Source organism: Diceros bicornis, chromosome 7 (assembly GCF_020826845.1).
Source record: "Diceros bicornis minor isolate mBicDic1 chromosome 7, mDicBic1.mat.cur, whole genome shotgun sequence".
NCBI lineage: Eukaryota > Metazoa > Chordata > Mammalia > Perissodactyla > Rhinocerotidae > Diceros > Diceros bicornis.
This window is the reverse complement of record NC_080746.1, coordinates 11375192-11393525: the sequence shown is the minus strand read 5'-3', so window position 1 is coordinate 11393525 and position 18334 is coordinate 11375192. Positions and strand designations below refer to the sequence as shown.

Genomic DNA, 18334 nt, shown 5'->3' with positions numbered 1-18334 from the left:
TGAATAAATCAAATCAGATGTTGTTAAATCCAGTAAATACTTTTCAGTGCTATTTTACTTGATACTGTTGACAGCTAATTCCTTCCTGAACTGTTCACATCCCTTCACTTGCAAGACACCTGAACTTTCTGTTTTTCCTTGTACTTCAGGCCACTTCCTCTCATTCTCCTTCAAGGCTCCTTCTTCACCTGCCCATAAATGTTGATGATCCACAGATCATCCTACTTACTTTCTCTGAGAGACCTCATCCACTTCCTTACATTGAGTGATTTGACCTGTTGCATCTATGTTCCCAGGCTAAATTTAACACCTGAAATACTAGCAACCTACTGGACATCTGCACTTGAATGTCCCACAGACACCTAAAACTCAATATATTGAGCACTTATTTTAGTATTATCTTCCCTCTAAAATTTTTCCTTCTCCTATGTTACCCCATCTCAGAAGATGGCACCATTTTTCTAGTTGCTCACTCCTCTCTATCAATATTTAAATCATGTTGATTTTACTATTTAAATGATTCATGCCATTTGCCTGAAAATCAGTTACTGAAAGCTAATTTACCAACAGGCCAATTTGCTGAAAGCCAGTTCACTGAATAGCCAATTTGTGAAATGGTCAATTTGCTATGTTTAGTTTTACTGTCAGTTTTTTGTAAGTAGTATGTGTATATTTCATAAAATTAGGAAACATAGGTAAACATAAAGCAGGAAATTAAAATTACTCATATTCCACAATCCATAAATAATCAGTTAACATTTCTGTGTATATTGCTCCAAATATTTTATGCATACATTTAATTTGCATAGTATTATTTTATGACAAAAGATACATTGTATATAAAATTTTAATGTTTTTTTCATTTAAAAAAATACCATTAATATCTTTCATATAAATAACTAAAATTAAACATCATTCTTAGTGGGGTGTCTGGCATCCCTTTGATGGGAGAACCATAATTAAGTCTGTCAATTCTTCATTGTTTGACAATTTTTATGTTCAATTTTTCACTATGATAAACAATGCTGAATAGAATGTGCATTTTTGCAAAAATAACTTATTATTTTCTTAGGATAAATTCCTGAAAGTGCAATTGTTGTGTCTAATGATGTGCTTTTTATTAAGGCTTTTCATCATATTGCTGAATTGTACTTACAAAAATTTTTCCCAATTTATACTCCTATAAGCAATATACGAGAATGCCTTTTTCCCTACATCCAAGCTAACAATAGATCTTATCACTCCAAAACTTCTCAACCTAATTTGATTCTGAAAATGGCATCTCATTATTTAATTCACTTTCTTTGATTACTAGTGATGTTGAGCATTGGGCATTTTTGTTTGTTGGCCATTTCAATTTTTTCATTTTAAGTCAACTTTACTGATTTAAATTCAATCAATTATTAAATACAACTATTATACATGAGCAATTTTTATTACCACAAGAAGTCCCTTTATATGCCTTTGCAGTCAGCCTCTCCTCTATCCCTGAGCCCAGGCAACCACTAACTTGCTTTCTATCACTATTGATTAGTTTTGCCTGATGTTGTGGAATTTCATATAAATAGAATTCTACAGAATGTACTCTTCTGTGTCTGATGTCTTTTACCCAGCACAGTGCTTTTGAGATTCATTCATACTGTCGTGTATATCAGTAATACATTCCTTTTTATTGATTAGAAGTAATCCATTGTATGATTATATCTACAAATTTGTTTACCCATTCATTTGTTCATGGACAGTTGATTGTTTCCAGTTTGGGCTATTACGAATAAAGCAGATATAAGCATTCATGTACAGAACTCTTTGTGAACGTATGTTTTCATTTACCTTGGATAAATATCTAAGAGTGGAATTCTTTGGTCATAGGCAAATTTAACTTTATAAGAAGCTACCAAACGATTTTACAAAGACGTTGTTTAGTTTTACATTTCCAACAGCAAGGTATGAAAGGTACGCTTCCTCTATATTCTCAACGAAAGTTGATACTGTCAGTTTTTTTTTAACATCTCTAGTGGCTACATAGTGTTAGCCATATGTTGTCATTTTGCATTTACCTGGTGCCTGATGATATTGAGCAAATTCTCATGTCTTTCTTGACTATTTGCAATTTTTCTTTTATGAAGTGTCTATCCAAATTTTTGGTTCAATTTTAATTTGGTTATTTGTCTTCTTGATTAGTGAGTTAAGAAATCTTTATATGTTCCGAATGCAAGTTCATTGACATTGAATATCTTCTCCCAGTCTGTGTCTTGTCTTTTCATTTCTTTAATAGTCTATTTCAAAGAATAGTTTTTAAAGTCCAATTATTATTTTTTGTCTTTTATGGCGAGTGCTTTTGTGCCTAGTCTAAAATCTCTTAGCCTATATTAACATCGTGAAAATTTTGTTTTTTCTTCTAGAAGTTTTGAAGTGTTTGCTTTTACTCTTGGATCTATTACCTATTGTAGTTAAATTTTTTTAACTTTTATAATGGAAAATTCTAGACATACACAACATAAAGAGAATAGCTTAGTAAATGTCCATGAACCCAAAACCTAGCTCAACAATTATCAACATTTTGCACTTCTTATATCATCTATTTCTCTGCCCATCAACTATAAAATGTTTTAGGTACTATGTCTTCGAATAATTTTTCTATCTCCTCTCTTCCTTCTCGGACTCTAATTACACAGTTAGTCTACTTGATATTGTTCCACAAGTTATTGAGTTTGTTCATTTTTTTCTATGTGCTTTAGTTTTAATACTTTCTATTGCTCTGTCATTGATTTTTTCTCTTTCAATATCTAATCTGCTATTAAACCCATTCAATACATTTTCATTTCATATTTTTCATCTCTAAAAGTATTATTTCATTCTTTTTTATACTTTCCATTTTTCTTTTCATTATGTTCACATCTTCATTTAAATCCTTATGTAATTTATAATAGCCGTTTTAAAACACTTGTCTTTAAATTTCATCATATCTATTATTTCTATTTATTTTTTCTTGCTTTTCTTACATATTTTCCTGCTTATCTGAATGTCTAGTAATTTTTGATAAGACATTAGACATTGTTGGCTTTCTTAATTGTTCTTTATTTCTTTAAAATGTATTAAAGTTTGTTTTGGCAGCCAGTTAAGCTACTTGTAGATTGACTTGATGTTTTTGAGGCTTGAGTTAAGCTTTCTTAGTACATGTCAAGTATAACGTTTCTTCTAAAACTAATTTAGCCCTAATGTTAAAACACAAACCTTCTGGGCTCTCCATGGAATGCCACAAGTGTTCAAGAAGATCTTACTGGCTGGTTATAACACAAATATCTCACAGTCCTGTGTAAGTTCTGATAATTAATTATTTAGCTTAAAGTTTTTAGGAATTTATCCTTTCTCCAGCTTCATGGAGTTTTATCTTAGAAAAGCATAGCTTAGTACTCAGACAAAGACACAAGGAGACCCCTATACAGATTTCTGCCATTCCTTCTGTGTGGCTTCAATATACTCCACATATTCCAGCTATGTCAGCCTCCCAAAACTCTGGTCTCCTTCTTCTCAACTCATTAAACGTGTTGTGCTTTCTTTGCATATACCTTCTTTGGTCCACAATCTAGAAAATGTCTCCAGACAAAAAGTCATGGTGAATACAGGGCTCACCTCATTTCTTCCTCTTTCTCTTAGATCATAATCCAGCAACACCTGTTGTCCAATGTCTAAAAACAATTATTTTATATGTTTTGCCCAGTTTTTCAATTGCTTGTGGTGGATGGCTTTTGCAGGGGACAAAACTCAGTCCATAGCACATTTCCACAAATAAATGAATTCTATTACATTATTTTAAAATGAGATAAAACACATTGTGAAAATAATACAAGGTATGAAAGAACAACAAAACTCTGAATTAGAAAAACTCATAAATTAGGCAATAGAACTCAGGAAATTATTAGAAATAAAAGAAAAAATAGTTTAGGAAATTAAGATTGAATTAAAAGTAACAGAAGAGCAAATACACACAACAGATAATACCTTAGGAGAAACAGAAGGCAAAAAAGAGGGGTAAAAGTAAAAAGAAAAAAATAAATGAAGAGAATTCATGGGAAAGTAATAGATGTAGCTACAACGCAAAGATCTACTCTAACTAGAATAGGAGACCCAAAAGAAGAAACCAAATCAAGGGACAGAATAAATAATAAAAACTATAATTCAAGGAAATTTTCCTAGTGCTAAAAAAAAAAAAGATTTGAAGTGACATATTGAAAAGAAACATCACACCGAAGAAAACTGCCCAAGAATGAATATCAAAACATCCTAGTAAAATTATTGGTCTCCTTTAATAAAAAAGAGGTCATTTGAAAACCATGTAGTCCAAATTTCCTAGATCTTTTTGAAAAGATTTAGAAACACAACTAACCCAAAAGCAATGAGCCTCTGTAGCATCTAATTTTTGGCCTTGAAGCATCATTTTACCACTAAAAGAAATCAAATTTCTTGGAGAAATCATTGATTCCTGGTCTGAAGAATGAAATGCATGAGATGAGCTCAGAGCCTCTTGTCATATCAGATAGCAAGGAAGGTATAGGAGACTAATAGCACTGTGTCAAAAAGACTCAAGAGATAAACTAAAGAGAATTCTACAGACCGAAGATAGAAAATTTTGATCAATAAGAGGATAATAATTGCAATGGACTGAAACACATAAAATATATTTAAATCGGTGAAAGTATAAAGATACTAAATAAAAATAACTGGTCACCTTTGGAGGATAACAAGAAACTAAATCATTATTTTGAAAATTAGAAAATGAGGGTGATGTAAGTATTTTTATCTGAACTGTGGTGGAGGATACTCAAACCTATGCATGTGATAAAATTGCATCAAACTAAACGTACACACACACACAAATGAGCATAAGTAAAACTCAAGATATCTGAATAAGATCAGTGGATTGTAGAGGCAGTATGCAATATCCTGGGTGTGATATTGTACTATAATTTGGCAAAATTGTTACCAGTGGGGGAAACTGCATAAAGGGCACCCAGGATCTCTCTACATTATTTCTTACAACTGCATGTGAATCTGCAATTATCTCAAAATAAAAAATTTAATTTAAGAATCTTCATTAACAGTATTTTCATGGATAATATATTACTGAATGTATTCCTGAAAAGTACATTTTCTTATGAACATATTTCCCACATGAATGAGAATATATGAGTGAAGACTTCTTATGTCCCTCCATCTCTTGCCATTCTACACTCTCAGTCTACAGGTGCAGCTGCTGGGTGATGAAATTTAACATTCCTTAGAAATTAACATTCCTTTACTGAAATTATACAGTTTGTTTTAGTAAAATAATTGAATTTGTTTTAAAAAAACCCTGTAAAATAAACATTTTAAGTCTAGTTGATTTTGCCTAATGGTGATTAACTAATGATGAGTAATGACCATAGCGGTAGCAACCGATGATGATGTTGATGGTAATAACTGCAGTTGTTGTGGATGTGGTGGTGATGATGATGATGGTGGTAGTGGGGTTGTTAGTCATAAAATATTTGAGTAGCTGGCATCAGACTCTAAGTTTCTCAAGTTGCAAGGTAACACTTGCAATAAAAGTAAACTTACCACATCTGGGAGTCAAAAAAAAAAAAAAAAAAAAACATGATTCACAGCACAGGTGTAAACCAAGATGCTAATTGCTCCTTTAGTAAGGACTCCAGTCTCGGAAGTTGACTGCATCCCAGGAGAGGTTCGGCCCATATATTTGTGTAAACAGACCCCCCAGGCTCCCAATATCACTGACCCATTTTTCATGACTGTGTAGGCCCCTCTGAGTGAATTTAGGACTAGATATAAATCTGTATGATTCTCTCATTTCCTGATATTTATTTCCTGACTGTTGAAATCAAGGCATCTCCCAAAATTTCCAGAAGACTGTGTCCCATTTTTCCTCAGCACGAGTGTTTAATTACAGATTTAAAGCAATTGCATGAGAAAATATTTCTTCCATGACTCCTGTTTCTAATGAAGGCTATTTCCAACCATACATTTACCTTCATCTCTAAGTGTTTTTTCTTTGTGTGCTGTGTTCTCATCGGCAGCAATCCGGACCCTCTGATGTCTGGTAAAACTACAGGTAATAATTCTAGCAACTGATATCAAATATGTGGGTCATGTGTGCCTATTTTATAGTATTAGATGATTATGGAGTAAAAGTTCAATCAATGCTCTCTAAAATTTTCCCATCTGCACTGTGCTGAGTGAATGGTGATCACTCTGCACTGCTTTGTAAGGCACTTTGATTTCTGGTAATGGTAATTCTAGGTGGACTTTCTGTGTTTCTTATTGTTTTAAGAGGTGTAAATTGGGTACAAGGGGATATGTAAGATTTTTTTAACCTATTTTTGCTATCCAGAAGAAATTTTTCGCCCTTGTAACAAACTGAAATAATATTCAAAAATCTTAGCCACTTCTGATAGTAGTTATTATAAAGTTCAATAACACATACATATTCAACAACATATACATATTATATGTAAACCGATAATTTAACATAATAAGGTTTACAATGCAATGCAGATTTTCTTGTCTTTACACCACATCCTAAGGATTTAAAGACTCTTACACATAAGAAAAATAAATACAGTTAGTGCTAGAGTTATTATTATTATAGGAATCAATGAGACAATGTACTTTAAAGTGCTATATTAAAAAAGCATGTTACACAATGTTTTTTAAAAAATACATATAGACATATACACATGTAAATACATATATACATAGAAAAAAATCAAGAAGGATAGTCATTACCAGTATTAGTCTCCAAGTAGCAGGAAAATGGTACTTTATTTTGGTTTATTTGTATTTCTAATTTTCTAAAATGCATATATATTGCCTTCATAATTTTTTTTTTTTGGTGAGGAGATCAGCCCTGTGCTAACATCTGCCAATCCTCCTCTTTTTTTGCTGAGGAAGACTGGCCCTGGACTAACATTTGTGCCCATCTTCCTCCACTTTACATGGGATGCCACCACAGCATGGCTTGCCAAGCAGTGCGTTGGTGCGCGCCCGGGATCCGAACCTGAGAACCCCGGGCTGCCGCAGCATAGCGCGCGCACTTAACCACTTGCGCCACCGGGCCAGCCCCCATAATTTTTTAAATGCCTGAAATAGCAATCAAATCCATCCTCTATCTCCAAAAATTCGATAATTTAAGTTTACTAAGTAATAATAAACTGCTACACAAAGATAAGCTACAGCAAAACAATATTGTTTAGTGAAAAGAAAACAGATTGGTGGTCAGAAGTCCTGGGTTTTAGGCCCAGTTCTGCCTCTTGCTAGCTGTATGACTTTGGATAACTTATTTAACTTTTAGAGCTTCAATTTTCTAGAGAATGGAAAAGATAATATAGCATTCCTCTTTTTTCATATGCTGTGCACAAAGACATCAAGTCTAAAGCACATTCGACCACAACATTGCTTAAAGCTGTAGGTGTGCAGATTTATAAGGACACACACTTAGGTCAAAGGAAGAAGTTCACGGTCAGGAGAGAGCAGTTTGAGTTCTAAGTCCCCAAAAATTAAAGACTTCCGGCAAATCAATTGGTGTCTGGCAATTCAGTTTTCTCAATATGAAAATGGGAATAAAAATCTACTATAAACACACTTCTCCTCAAACCCAAAACTTTTAGAGTTCATGAGGTAGACCTTTGAGGACCATTATACAAAAATATAGTAATTACATAAGGAAGCAACTAAATAGCAAGAAGTTAAAGTCTTTAGCTTCAGAAATACATCTCAGAGATGGGCATGTCTGTACGTGTCGTATCCAGCAATGATGATCCATGCTTCTTACGGACATATCTATAATTTGTATTCTTTGCCATTAGGGAGATAATAGGGACATGCTTTGATATTATCATCTGAAAATAATAACAATTATAATAATAAAAATAGCTACTGAGCACTTACTCTGGACTACACTATGTGCTAGGGCCCAGGCTGCACCACAGATCAATTACATCAGTACCTCTATGGGGGGAACCCAAGTATCAATACTTTTAAATGCTCCAGGTAACTGGAATGTATAGCCAATGTTGAGGACCAATGTCTTAGGGCCTCAAGTTCAGTGAAAAACTAAGGACAAATTCCAGACACCTAATGACAACTCACATATTCATAGGAACTGAGTGCTTGAAAAAAAAATTATAAATATGCATTATCCCATGTTATTTTTGCAACCACCTTTGGAATTGAGATAACTAATTTCTTTATCTTTCAGATACAGACATTGACTTATACTCAATTATACAGTTGTAACTACCATATCGCCCTCACACTGCATCAATTTGAGAAAGGTATTCATACATTCACATTCAGTGAATATTTAGGAATTGCATAGATGATAGGGAAATTTCATTTATGAAACAAAATACATCTCCAACTACAAAATATGAAATATACTGCTTGTTACCTATAGGGTAGAAGTTCTCAAACTTTGCATGGATCAGCATCACCTGTTAAACACCGATTGCTGGGCCCGATCCCCAGGGTTCCTGATTAGGTAGGTCTCTGGGGAGACCTGAGAGTTTGCATCTCTAACATCTCCAGGTGATGCCGATGTGGCTGCTCCAGGGAATACACTTTAAGAACACCTGCTCTAGGATATTTGAAAAAGATGAAAGTGGTAAAAATTCCAGATATTGCCCCCTTTTTCCTCTCATCTCCATCATCATTGAAACACACAGGGTCTGGTTTTCATCCCAGCAAACAGTAGGATGAGGGAAAGATGCATCAGGAAAGAGCCCAGGATCGCTCAAGTGGCCCCAAATGCTCAAAACTAGCTTCACCCAGCAGTCCAAGATGCAGCCTTTCGCGGGGTTCTTCTCTCCCACCCACACAGGGCTCCCAACAAGAGGACAATGGCTGCAGAAAATCACTCCACAGTGACAGAGTTTATTCTCGGAGGATTCACAAGTCAGCCAGAGCTCCGGCTCCCCCTCTTCCTCCTCTTCCTTTCGATCTACTCAGTCACCACGATAGGGAACCTGGGCATGTTCACACTGATTTGTCTGAATGCTCAGCTTCACACCCCCATGTACTACTTCCTCAGCAATCTGTCACTCGTGGATCTCTGCTACTCCTCTGTCATTACCCCTAAAATGCTGGTGAACTTTGTGTCAGAGAAGAACGTCATCTCCTATGCGGGGTGCATGTCACAGCTCTACTTCTTCCTTGTGTTTGTCATTGCCGAGTGTTACATGCTGACAGTGATGGCCTACGACCGCTATGTCGCCATCTGCAGCCCTTTGCTTTACAACATCATCATGTCTCATCAAGTCTGCTCCCTGCTGGTGGCTGTGGTCTATGCCATGGGCCTCATTGGCTCAACAATAGAGACTGGCCTCATGTTAAAACTGTCGTATTGTGAGCAACTCATCAGTCATTACTTCTGTGACATCCTCCCCCTCATGAAGCTCTCCTGCTCTAGCACCTATGATGTTGAAATGACAGTCTTCTTTTTGGCTGGATTCAACATCATAGTCACCAGCTTAACAGTCCTTGTTTCCTACGTCTTCATCCTCTCCAGCATCCTCCACATCAGCACCACAGAGGGAAGGTCCAAAGCCTTCAGCACCTGCAGCTCCCACCTTGCAGCAGTGGGGATGTTCTATGGATCTACTGCATTCATGTACTTAAAACCCTCCACGGCCAGTTCCCTGGCCCAGGAGAACGTTGCCTCCGTGTTCTACACCACAGTGATCCCCATGCTGAACCCTTTAATCTACAGCTTGAGGAATAAGGAGGTAAAGGCTGCCATGCAAAAAACACTGAGGAGAAAAATGTTTTGATGCAAATGTTATTATTCTTTCTCAGTTTTAAAAGTAAGTTGTTATAAGCAGCAGAGGGAAGCCCTCTGAATACTTGCCCAACCATGATGGCAAACAATCGCTTCTCTGTATGGTTGAGTGAATGCCTCCTCCCATTCTTCCTTCTTCCTTCCTTCTCTCTCTCTATTCTCCTTTCTGTTTGAAACCAAATGATTTCAAGTTCATGTTTTCTGTCATTTGGGATCCATTTTCTCTATCCTGAGTTCTTTGGTAAACATTTACTATCTTAATTATAATTTAATAGAAATTTTAAACTTTCAGCATTGATGTGAAATTCATTCATTGCTTTATTACCTTCTATATAGAAAATATTACTCAACCCAATTCTTACTTTTTTGCCTTTGGGAGTACACAAAGCAAAAGAGGTGAATTTAAAAGTCACCAAGAAGTGATACACATCTCCTCCTCATCCAGACTTCCTCCTCTGCTCTTTGCCTCTCCTCTACTTATTCCTGCCCAAGAACTTTTACCCAATCCCTTTATGTAATTTCTTTAGTAACAACAATAATAATACTAGCCACTAACATGTTTTGGAATGCTTACTCTGAGCCAGCAACTCTCCATATGCACTTTTTCAATTACACCTCACAACAGGGAGGTACTGTTGTTACCCCCTTTTACCGATATGGAAACTTGGTTTAGTAACTTGCTCAAGGTCACAAAGCTGGTAAACAAAGACACTGGGACTCAAACCCAAGTCTAAGTGACTCTAGAGCCCACACTCTTGGCTCCTACACATTATTCCCTTGGTTTGATGCTGACAGTCCTTTTGAACAGCCTATTAAGACAACCCTCATTATGCTCTACCAATTTCAAATATCTCCTGACAATGATTTCTCAGATCCTCACCTATTACCATCTGCTCCAGCCTTTTTCCCTTTATAGGCAACTTCTTCAGGATGACTAAGGAAAGATTACACTAGAGTGACCAACTTGACCTGGTTTGCCTGGCATTCTCTCAGTTTTAGCACTGAAAGCCCCACATCCTGGGAATTCCCTCAGTCCCAGACAAACCCAGATGATTGGTCCCCCTAGAGTATATATTGCTGCAAAATCCCTTGTCCTGCTTACATAACTATACATCTCCTGAAAACCTCACTCAGTAAATCCAATGGCCATGGACAAAGTTTCTCCCTGCTCCCCTTGCTTGTAAGAATATCAAAGATACGTGTTTTAGACTCAGCAGCCTGATATCGGGCAAAGGATTTATGGACATCGTCTTGTCATTTGTAGCTATTTTTGATATATAATTGTATTAAGCAGTGGTTTATCATGGGAAACAGAAATAGCTCTAGTTTTCTCAAGCAGAAACGGATTTAATACAGGGAATTACTTGGGTACAGTTTTTTGAATGACCAGCGAAGGGGTGAGGGAGCCGCCAAAGTGACTCCACACTAGCTTTGACCCAGAGGTCAGGAAGCTCCTGCTGCCACTGTCACTGCTGCCACCCTGCAAATTGTCCGTCACACTCATGAAACTGGCAAATAACAGACCCCTAGGATGAGCATCACCTGGAAACTTGTCAGAAATGCAAATTTTCGGGCCCCGCTCCTAGACCCACAGAATTACTGGGTGGGGCTCAGCAATCTGTGTTTTAACGAGCCCTCAGGGGATTCTGACATACACTGGAGCTTGAGAACCACCTCAGTCCCACCTTTCAAATCTCACACAAATGCATTTAATTAGTGGAAATTAATTCACATCCCAGGGCTCTAGCTACAAGAGAATCTGGAACATATCATTTTTAGTTTTTAACCTGACTAGAAGGAGGGTGGAACAGATATTGAAAGAGCCACTCCCAGGTGGCTACTCTACCCATTTTTTCCCAAACTTTCTCTAGCAAGAGATGACATCTCTGCCTCTATAGATTCCCTCTAGTTGGAAAAAAAATGTAGGAAAATAAATTTATCTGAAGGTGAAAAACCATAAAGCCAAATAAATTGGTGAATTTTATTATATCAAAAATTAGGATTCTTGTTCATTAAAAGACACCAGGGATAGGGGCCGGCCTGGTGGCATAGTGGTTAAGTTCACATGCTCCACTTCAGTGGCCCAAGGTTCACAGGCTCGGATCCCGGGCATGGACCTACGCACCACTCATCAAGCCATGCTGTGGCAGGTGTCCCTCATGTAAAGTAGAGGAAGATGGGCACAAATGTTAGCTCAGGGCTAATTTTCCTCAGCAAAAGGAGACAGGTTGGCAACAGACATTAGCTCAGGGCTAAACTTCTCCCACACACCCCCCCCCCGGCAAAAAAAAAAAGACACAGGGATAGAGTTAATAGAAATAGAATGGAAGAAGATAGCTAACTAGCATATATTAGAAACTCCTGCAAATTAACTAGAAAAAAGACATCAACATCAACAGAAAAAAATGGGCAAGGTATACAGAACAAACATTTTACAGAAGAGAAAACCTGAAATGCCCACCAAGCTTATGAATTGATGCTCAAATCAATTACTAATCAGAGAAGTGCAAATTAAAACAACGAGAAATCTCCTTACACCCACCACTGGTTCAGTAAAGAGATAAATTGTGGTGGAGATTTTGCAGCAATTAGAAGCAAAGGATTAGCTATAAGCAATAAAAGTAACGAAAGATAAAGAGATATAAAACACAATATTACTTATGTATATTAAAATTACATGCAACAAACCAGAAAAAAAAGCACATTTAGAAAGAAAAAAAACAATATAAAATATGCATTAACTAGGTTAGAATGGTTACCCAGAGAGATAAGATGCACAGAAGCAGGGCATGGGAAAAAGAGACACAAATAAAAATTCCTTTCCTAGACCCACCCCAAGGTGCATACCAGTCAACACATCCAGGCAGCCCTGGATCAGAGCTAGCTAGCCACTGAACTGTTGAATAGGGAGACAGGCAGGCCCACCCTTAGTATCTGTGGGACCTGGGGAAAGATTCTCTAAATATTCAGAAGTTAAAAATCAAGCTAACAAAATGTTAAAAAATATTGTCTTCTTCCTACCTTAACAAATATACCTTTACAACAAACTAAAAAGCCAGGTTCAAATTTAGAAATCTCAGCATTCTAAGTGTCCCACGCCAGAACATGATACTCAAGGAAGGCTCTCCCTGGTCCCCAGCCCCCTGCCCACAGCCACAGCTTGCCCCCTCCACTTCCCACTCCCAGTTCTGTCCCCCTCCACAGTATGCACATAACTCATGTCCAAGCTCCATCCATACCTCCTGCACTCAGCTGCCCCCTGGCCATCCCTTTGTTCTAGGGGTGAACACCCAGCTGTGTGGTCTGCCTTTGGGGGATGGGCCTCAGGAAGAGCCTTACAAACAGGTACAGGGTATTTGGGCAGGGAATTCTGGTATCCCAACACTGAAATGAAAGTCTAGAGGAGGCTCAGGCTGGGCACATCCCCTTGGATCCGCTCACCCCCTGGGGACAGACACAGCCAGAGCCAGAGAAGGGCTGGGGAAGGGCACCTCCTACCAAATCTCAGAAGACTACCTTGGAGACAGGTGACCTTTGCCCACATGTCCTCCCATAGCTGCTTCTCTGCCTGATGGCAAGTCCCACAGTTGAGATAAAATATGCTTGTCCCTCATATTACAGTTTACAAAGCATGTTTTTTTTGAAGAGTGAATTCAGGTTCATATGCAGAAGACCGTTCTTTATGGGAAAGTCATATTAAATTCAAGACAAATTTAATTTCAGCTTTCTTAGGGTTTTTTTTTCCCTTATTATGAGTGTGGCATAGTGTTTGCTTAAAAAGAGAAGAAGGCCATGTGAGTATCTCATACACTCCTTGTTCACTTTTCACACCATTGGAGATAGAAGGAACGGACACATGGAGCATTCCCTCAGATGTGTCCTCTGAGAAGTCCTCAGCCTACACCTCAAAGGGTCTCTTCCTTTCTTGCCTATAGTTACCAATACTGTATTGTATACTTAAAAATGTGCTAAGAGGGTAGATCTTATGTGAAGTGTTCTTATCAAAAAAATAAAAATGAAGAGGTCAGGAGGAAAATTTTGGAGGTGATGGATATGTTTATGGCATTGATGGTGGTGATGGTTTCATGGGTGTAGTATACTTATCTTCAAACTCATCATGTTGTATACATTAAATATGCACAGCTTTTTATATGTCAATCATACCTCAATAAAATGGTTCTTTCTTTTAGGGAAAAAAAAAGCATCTTAACACTCAATAACAATCAATGCTTACAATCTTGTGAGATCATCTATATACTGTCTATAAAAAAGATAAATGGGGTAAGTGACGTGTCCAAAGTGTAGAATAAACAAAACCCACCAAATGAGAAGCAAAGGCTATTTATTCAGAGCTTTGTATAGCAAGGGAGCCATCCACCCTCACTTGCGTTTGCCAGAGACTCATAAGCAGGCAAAGGAGTGGGACAAAAGGGGAAGGCTCCACGTGGGCTCTGATTGGAGGCTGCTGCCATGGGAAGCTGCAGGCAGGCTAACTACAAGTGGGGCGTCCTTTGTGATTGGTTTGGGAAGCATATTTGGCTCTTTCTGATTGGTCCCAGGTTGGAAACGAGGGCAAAAATTAGGGAAGCTGGCAGTCAATGACTGAGTCCTGCCCCTTCTGGGCTGATTATTGCAGAGGCTGTGGTTTTGCTTCCCGGGCTAGTTGATGGAGAGGTTGTGGGTAAGAATTCTATTTTTATACATAGTCTGGCCATTATCTGTTTGTATATTCAATTTCTGAAAAGTCACACAGTGAAAAAATGATACTACCCTCCTTGATCTTTCTTTTTTGTGTGTGTGAGGAAGATCAGCCCTGAGCTAACATCTGTGCTAATCCTCCTCTTTTTGCTGAGGAAGACCGGCTCTGAGCTAACATCCATTGCCAATCCTCCTCCTTTTTATCCCCCAATGCCCCAGTAGATAGTTGTATGTCGTAGTTGCACAACCTTCTAGTTGCTGTATGTGGGATGCGGCCTCAGCGTGGCCAGAGAAGCGGTGCGTCCCTGCACGCCCAGGTTACGAAGCCGGGCCACCAGTAGCAGACCACGCGCACTTAACCGCTAAGCCACGGGGCCGGCCCCATCCTTGATCTTTTGATTGCAGCTTTCAAAATTCATGCCCTTTCCACCTCTGTACCCAGCCATGCATTCTGGGACTTTTCAGAAGGACCAAATGTAGTTGAAACAGTGTGGGGAAAGTCCAGGGCAGAGGCATAGGAAGGATGGCCTTGAGCAATGCACAACAGGTTTGGAATAGGAACCATAGTCCAGAGCTAAAGCCTTCATCGGGAAAAAGAACAAAACACTAGGTGTAACAATCCCAGGCAGTCTTGGGGCTTCCTTCTCATTCCAAACCACAAAATGAGAGCTTTCAATACATTTAAGCAAATTCCACACCGATTACATAGAATCGCTGCCCCATAGCCTCCCTTTCCTCATCACCATGCTTAAAATTTTTAATTTGTGAGAGTTTAGTACAAATCTGTCCCCGGCTCAGGGACAGCTCAGGGTAAGCAGCCTGGCACCAGACCCAGCTGAAGTTGGATCCTCCTCCAGCAAAGACCAGCTCAGACCAAGCCTCCCTCTAATTACCAGGGGCCTGGCCAGTTATTTAGAGAAGCATCTCCTGCTCCTAGCATAGATCATTGCTCAGAGTCCATTGCCTGAAGCCATCGTGTCCTCGCCCTGCCTCTCCTGGGATGTCTCCTACTGTCTCTGTCCACACTCCCCCGACCCCTCCCCCTGCTCAGCAGTGTCTTGTTGCTTGTACACACAGCTGCAGAGTACATGCTCTCAGAAGCCCTAGTTCCCCAAGAGGAGTCACATTCATAGCTGTGGGCTTCCCCCTGCTGCTGACATCCCTAGCCCAGGAGTTCCCCTCCAGTGTGTTGCTGCCGCTACACCATGCAGCAGAGGAGTCTCCACCACCTTATTCCTCTCTTTGCTTGAGATTTGGAATAAGACAGCTCCAAGTGTGACTCATATGTTGACTAAGTTTTATTACTTTGGCCTGGGCTGGAAGTAATGAAACAAGCAGACAAAGCATGTGCTTAGGCACCAGCAAATCAGGGCATCAGGGCACCAAAAAGGTTTGGAAAATATCTCCACAATTTTTCAATCAAAAAAACAGCTAAAAACTATTTTAACTTCAGAATATATGTAACTTTTGTGTCATTTCAAATATTAAAATTTTATTTTGAATTTCATATGGCTGAGGGAGATTGGGCACTCTAATGGTTTCATAGCCGAGGACCCCAATGTAATCAAGACACGTTGTTGACTAGTAGACAGAGGGATGGTGCTCAAACTTTAGCCGACATCAGAATGACCTAGGAGGTCTGAGAAGACAAAGTGCTGGGCTGCATCCCAGAGCTTCTGATTTACTAGGTCTGGCGTGAGGATTGAGAACTTGCATTTCTAATAAGTTCCCAGGTGATGCTGCTAAGCTGGGGACCACATTTTGAGAAGCACTGCTTTAGTTAAAGGATGTCCATGTAAACCACTTTGTCAATATGTATAATTTTTTACACTTGTCAGTTTTACCAAGAAGTCTTCCAACCTCCCAATTTAAGGGGGAGGAGGGGGTAGGGGACAAGGAATGTGACCATGACACTGGCTGCCAACATTCCAAGACCAGCAATGGAAAGAGCATTAAGGTGTCACAGTTTACACAGTGCACACACACTTGCACTTCATCCTCATCTTTTCAAAAGAACTTACCCAACTGTGCTTGGTGTCCCAAGTACATAAGATATAGGTAGTATTTCCATTTTACAGACAAGTAAACTGAGCTTAACAAAAGTGAGATAATTAGTTCAAGGTCAGGAGTTAGTAAGAAGCAGAGCAGAGAGGCAAGAGCACATCTAGTGTATCTCAAAAGATCATGCTCTTCTTCAAGGCACAATGTCCTTATGTTATAGTTAAGATTGGAAACATGTATAAACCCACATGGGCTAAAGATGGGAATTATCATCTTGAGGCTCAGAGAGATGCAAACATTGTGGCAGTAGCATACATCACAAACTCTATGGGCTTTGTAGTCAGGGGGACATGAGTGCAAACTCTGATGCCTTCATTAACTGCAAAACAAAGAGGTGCCCTGCTGGGTACTTCTCCTGCAAAGGAAAGGTGTTACCAGTGACAATCACCTAAGGGATAAGTGGATTCTCATACAGGAAACCAACCTTGTAAGAAGAGGGGCCTAGATGGAAAAAGAGAGAGGACCTGGCTTTCCTTTTTCAGTCTGGACTTTGAGAGTAGAAAGTCCAGATGAGATCCTGGATAGTGAGGGTAAAAGATGGCCTCTGCCACAGGACCTGGGGTGTGGCAACCCCTGTGGGATTCCACAGCTGACAATGATTAAACAGTATTTCATAAGACATATTCTGTAGACATGTTCCATGCTTATTTCCCTTTGGTCATCCCTTAGACTTTAGGAGAGTCGTGTTGGAACTCTCCAGCCTTGTCTCATGATGCACCAAAGGGCAACAAGGTGATGGTCATTTGTCCAGTCTTGAAGGGAAGCAGAGGCCCTCTGAGGCCTGCATGCTGATGGGTGGACATGAGAGAGAAGACCCAAGGGAAGGGACAGGGAAATCTCCAGGCAATGTCTGGGTCGCTTGGTCCAGTCACCTCTCTCCATCCTAAGAGTCATCTTCAGTTCCAAATTTCAATGTTTTGGGTTTTCCCCAAAAGGGGGAATGGCTTTTCCCTCTTTTTTCCCTCTCCTACAGAAGATTCACCAAGTACTCAGCAATGACCAAGAAGCACATGAAAATATTATTCAACCATAAAAAAGAAGGAAATCCTGCCATTTGCAACAACATAGATGGACTTCAAGGGTATTATGCTAAGTGAAATAAGTCAGACAGAGAAAGACAAATACCATATGATCTCACTTATATGTGGAATCTAAAAAAAACTCATAGATACAGAGAACAGATTGGTGGTTGCTAGAAGTGGGGGTGGGAGGGCATGGTGAGCAAAATGGGTGAAGGGGGTCAATAGGTACAAACTTCCAGTTGTAAAATAAATAAGTCCTGGGGATGTAATGTGCAGCATGATGACTACAGTCATGCATCACTTAACGACAGGGACACATTCTAAGAAATGCATTGTTAGGCGATTTTGTTGTTGTGTGAACATCATAGAGTGTACTTACACAAACCCAGATGGTATAGCCTACTATACACCTAGGTTACATGAAAAGTAAAGGCAGGAAGAAATACTTGAAGCTAGGCAGGAATCATTTTCCTGCTTTCTGGTGATCTTCCCATATACACTAGGGCCACAATCAGTGGCTGGTGGGAATAAAAACAGGATTTACAAAGGGGGCTAGTAAGAGACAATGTTAGAGTCCAGGTCAAGGAAACTGAGGGCTTGCCCAGAAAACTAAGACAATATCCCTCAGAGTCCCACTAGAAAACAACACACTCCAGCATTATTTACAATAGCTAAGATATGGAGACAAGCTAAGTGTCCATGGATGGAAGAGAAAATGTAG

The 18334-nt window shown here is 39.0% G+C and overlaps 1 protein-coding gene across 1 annotated transcript; it reads left to right on the top strand.

Annotated features, from left to right (window-relative positions):
* The first annotated feature begins 8856 nt into the window (after positions 1-8856).
* LOC131407828 (olfactory receptor 8A1) lies at positions 8857-9824 on the top strand. Its single transcript, XM_058544434.1, has one exon. It carries the CDS (start codon positions 8895-8897, stop codon positions 9822-9824), a length of 930 nt encoding a protein of 309 aa, XP_058400417.1. The 5' UTR covers positions 8857-8894.
* Positions 9825-18334: the final 8510 nt, after the last annotated feature.

Coding starts and splice junctions, on each gene's coding strand:
- LOC131407828 (XM_058544434.1), top strand. CDS start 8,895: ATGGCTGCAGAAAATCACTCCACAGTGACAGAGTTTATTCTCGGAGGA.